General features: G+C 44.2%; 1 protein-coding gene across 5 annotated transcripts in view; it reads right to left on the bottom strand.

Moving 5' to 3' along the window:
- CTPS2 (CTP synthase 2) overlaps positions 1 to 3,335 on the bottom strand; it is a 93,057-nt gene that overhangs the window by 28,040 nt on the left and 61,682 nt on the right. The window contains exon 15 of one of the 5 annotated variants that reach the window (XM_023532311.1): positions 1,753 to 2,222. The exons of the other annotated variants lie outside the window; for them this stretch is intronic. Coding sequence (XP_023388079.1) covers positions 2,014 to 2,222 — 209 coding nt within the window. The 3' untranslated portion in view covers positions 1,753 to 2,013. Of the gene's footprint in view, positions 1 to 1,752; positions 2,223 to 3,335 lie in introns of those variants that run through there. 5 annotated transcript variants of the gene reach the window in all.

Below are 3,335 nucleotides of genomic sequence, written 5' to 3' on the forward strand. Positions count from 1 at the left end.
AGCAAAAGGCAGGACAAAGCAGGGGAGAGAGGCACCTTACAGTGTGGACCCTCTGTGTGGAGAGGGACGCTCGCCAGGTGGCACACTCCTGTCACGAGCCCCACCATACTCCTTTTGAATTTGTGTCTCAGCACGACAAACTACCCGTAGCATGGACTTCCAGCATCCCGAAATTCCTGGCAAGCTCTTTTAAACTGTTTTGTAAATCACCTCATTAACCTGGCTAAGAATTTTTGTGCAGTATGGTTTTTTTTCCCTTAAACTTCCTAAGAATGTAACCACACCAGAAACTAGAAGCTGTTTTTCTCTATCGATGCTTTGATAAGAGATAAGAAAGCAAAACAAGCTTTCCAGCCCCTGAAAATTTGTCTCCCCATCTCCCCATTTCCTTTCAGTTCTTTCCAATTTGAGATTGAACCACTCTGCATTTCCATCGCCATGAATTTTACCCAGATCCTTAAGACTGGGGTTCGCTCGATATCTTCCTCATTGGTCTCCTGCCTCTGTTTTCTCAGATCAGAAACCTTTTCTCTGATAATGAAGCAGAACCAAGCGTTTAGCCAAGTCCTTCTCTTTATTATGAGAAAACGCTGAGAAGGTCCCCTAAAGGAATGAAGTCTTTTCCCAATGCATTCAATTTCCACCTGTCATGTCCAGCTGGCTTCGCCGACGTCCTGCACTCTAGACTCTGCCACCTTGCCTATGGCATCGCCCAGAAGAACTCTCCATGGCCTCCTTTGTCAGCTGATGTCTGTCAGCTTCAAGTCAAGTGGCACTGTCCCGGTGTCATCTGCCCTAAGGATGAGGGTCACTTCAGAACTCTGAATGGGCCATCACCAGGACCTGCTCTCCAGCTGCATTGGCTGCACTGCAGGGGGCTCCTGATTCCTTCCAATATGTCGTGTCGCTGCATTTGCCATGGGCCTGGACACCCGTAGAAGGTAAAATGGCATCCACTCACTTCTAACAGCCCCCCAGGCCCAGCGCGGCACTCAGGGCGTGGCCCTTTCGTTGCTGTGCTTCCTGAGGCACTCAGGCCTCCTTGTCACCCTTCCACCCCTGTGCATCCCCCCCGTTTCTAAAGGTGTGGGTTCCCTGACCATCTGGGCGCTGATTTGGAGGACAGAGTTACACAATTGCATGTACAATTGGGATTGCTTTAAATTGGGTTTAGTACCAGCGCACATACACCAGAATGTCCCCTATTCAAACATGTGACTCATTGGTCTGAGACACATATTCTTTCCCACTGGTGACACTTTGGTTTGAAAACCACACTCGGCGTGGACAGAGACCTGCTTCCAAGCCAGGGCAAGTCTCGGCAACGGGTCTGGGACCTGCCCAAACCTTTAAGCCTGGAGCTTGGAATATTTTGGAAACACATCAGACAAGTTGTCAGCTGTCCTCTGAACCTTGAGCTCTGAACCTTGTCTAAATTGCTTTGAACTTTATTATCTTCCCATCTCTCATGCTCAGCTGAGCCACAGGCAAAGCGATAAAGTTTACTTTTGGAGTCTTAAAACCTTTTTATAACAAAGTTCCTCAGCGCTCTCTCTGGTTCCCCTATCACCTGAGCCTGACCCCCTCCATCTCTAGCCACACGCCTCATTCTAGATTTCTCTTCAAAGCACCTGCTCTGCACCATTTCTCCCTGCTTTTTAAAAGTCGTCCAATGAGTTAATCGACCAAGTAAAGGCGTCACTATAAGGAGAAAAGTCCTACCAACCACATTCCCAGATAAAACGTTTTTTTATTTTTTGTTTTTTTTTTTTTCAAACTGAGGTATAATTTACATGTCATAAAATATACAGATCTGAAGGGTAAAGCGTTCGGCGAGTTTTAACAATCGTAAAATGCGTGTTTTAAGAGTTACATTTTGGAGTGATTGTAATGGTGGGCTGTGGAGTCAGGACAGTGTGTTCCTGTAGAGACCAGAAACTATGTGACAAGAGTGGCTGGGCCTGCTCTGACCACCCACGGACCAAGTGCCATTTCACAGGCCATTCCGCTCCCTCAGCTGACAAATACAGAGGTGGAGCAAATGGACTTGGAAAGCCCTCTTGGCCTTATTCTGTCACTAAATAGGATACGTAGGCAGGCGAGCAGACGAGCGGGAGATGTCCTTGAATGCTCTCCAAGACGGCGACCTCGTTCCTTGGCATCTGTTTCATTCAGCCTGTGCTTCTCCTGTTTAGACCGGGGTGCCACAGACCATGGCAACCCTGAAGAGAAACGGGATTCCCCTGGCTGTTTTTGTTCAGCCCTTGAACTAAGAATGGTTTTGATATTTTCCAATGGTTGAAAAAAGTCAAAAGGAGAATAATATTTCATGATGCATGAAAATGACATAAAATTCAAATTTCAGTGCCATAAATAAAGGTTTAGTAAATCACAGCCTCGCTCGTCTATTTACATATTTACCTGTGGCTGCTTTTATACTATGAAGGGAGAGTTGAGTAGTTGTGACAGAGACCATATGGCCTCAAAGCCACAACTGTTTACTCTCTGGCCCTTTACGGAAAACATTTATGGAGCCCTGGTTTAGACCATTTAGGTAATAGACTTCAGGCAGGTAGATGGCTCCCTTCCCACGTTTAACTGCTAGTGGCGACTTGAAACATGGGCAGTATACACACAAGTAAGTCAACGTTTGGGGGAGGGGGACCTTCTACTTTGCAGCAATGGAAAGACATGGAAAATAAAGTACGATAATAAAGGGCCCTTTTCGTTCTTGCTCATGGAGCAAGAAAAATAATAAATATACCAGCAAAAAGACGAGAGAAAGAAAGAACACTACATGCAGTACAGTTAACATCATTATGAACTGGTTCACCTCTTCTTTCAAACAATCTGGCAGAATTATTAGTCATAATTCAAAGGGTAATGTTCATACTCTCTGACCTAATGCTCCGACTCCTGGAAATCTATGCTGAGGAAATAATTAAAAGCGCATAAACACTGTGTCAAGATGTTCCCATGAGTGTTTTTCTAACAAAATGCGGGGAACAACCTGAAATTTTTAACAGTAAGAAAAGAATCAGTAGATTATAGTTCCTTAACTCAATTAAAAATGACATGCCCAAATAATGCACATGAACACTAGATATATGAAAAAGTCTCGATACAATAAAAGCCTATATAAAAACTAAGCACGATAGATAAAGTTTGGAAAATACCATGAATATGCAATTAATACTCAGGAGAAGGGTTAGAGATACACGGTTTGGAAAAATACCTTATTTCTAAAGACCCTTGAACCAGTTTTGATAATTCCATACACACAATTAGTCCTTTTATAAGAAAAATCCTTTGCAGACCAAGACAACACACACACA

This window comes from Pteropus vampyrus, unplaced genomic scaffold (genome assembly GCF_000151845.1).
Source record: "Pteropus vampyrus isolate Shadow unplaced genomic scaffold, Pvam_2.0 Scaffold81, whole genome shotgun sequence".
Classification (NCBI taxonomy): domain Eukaryota; kingdom Metazoa; phylum Chordata; class Mammalia; order Chiroptera; family Pteropodidae; genus Pteropus; species Pteropus vampyrus.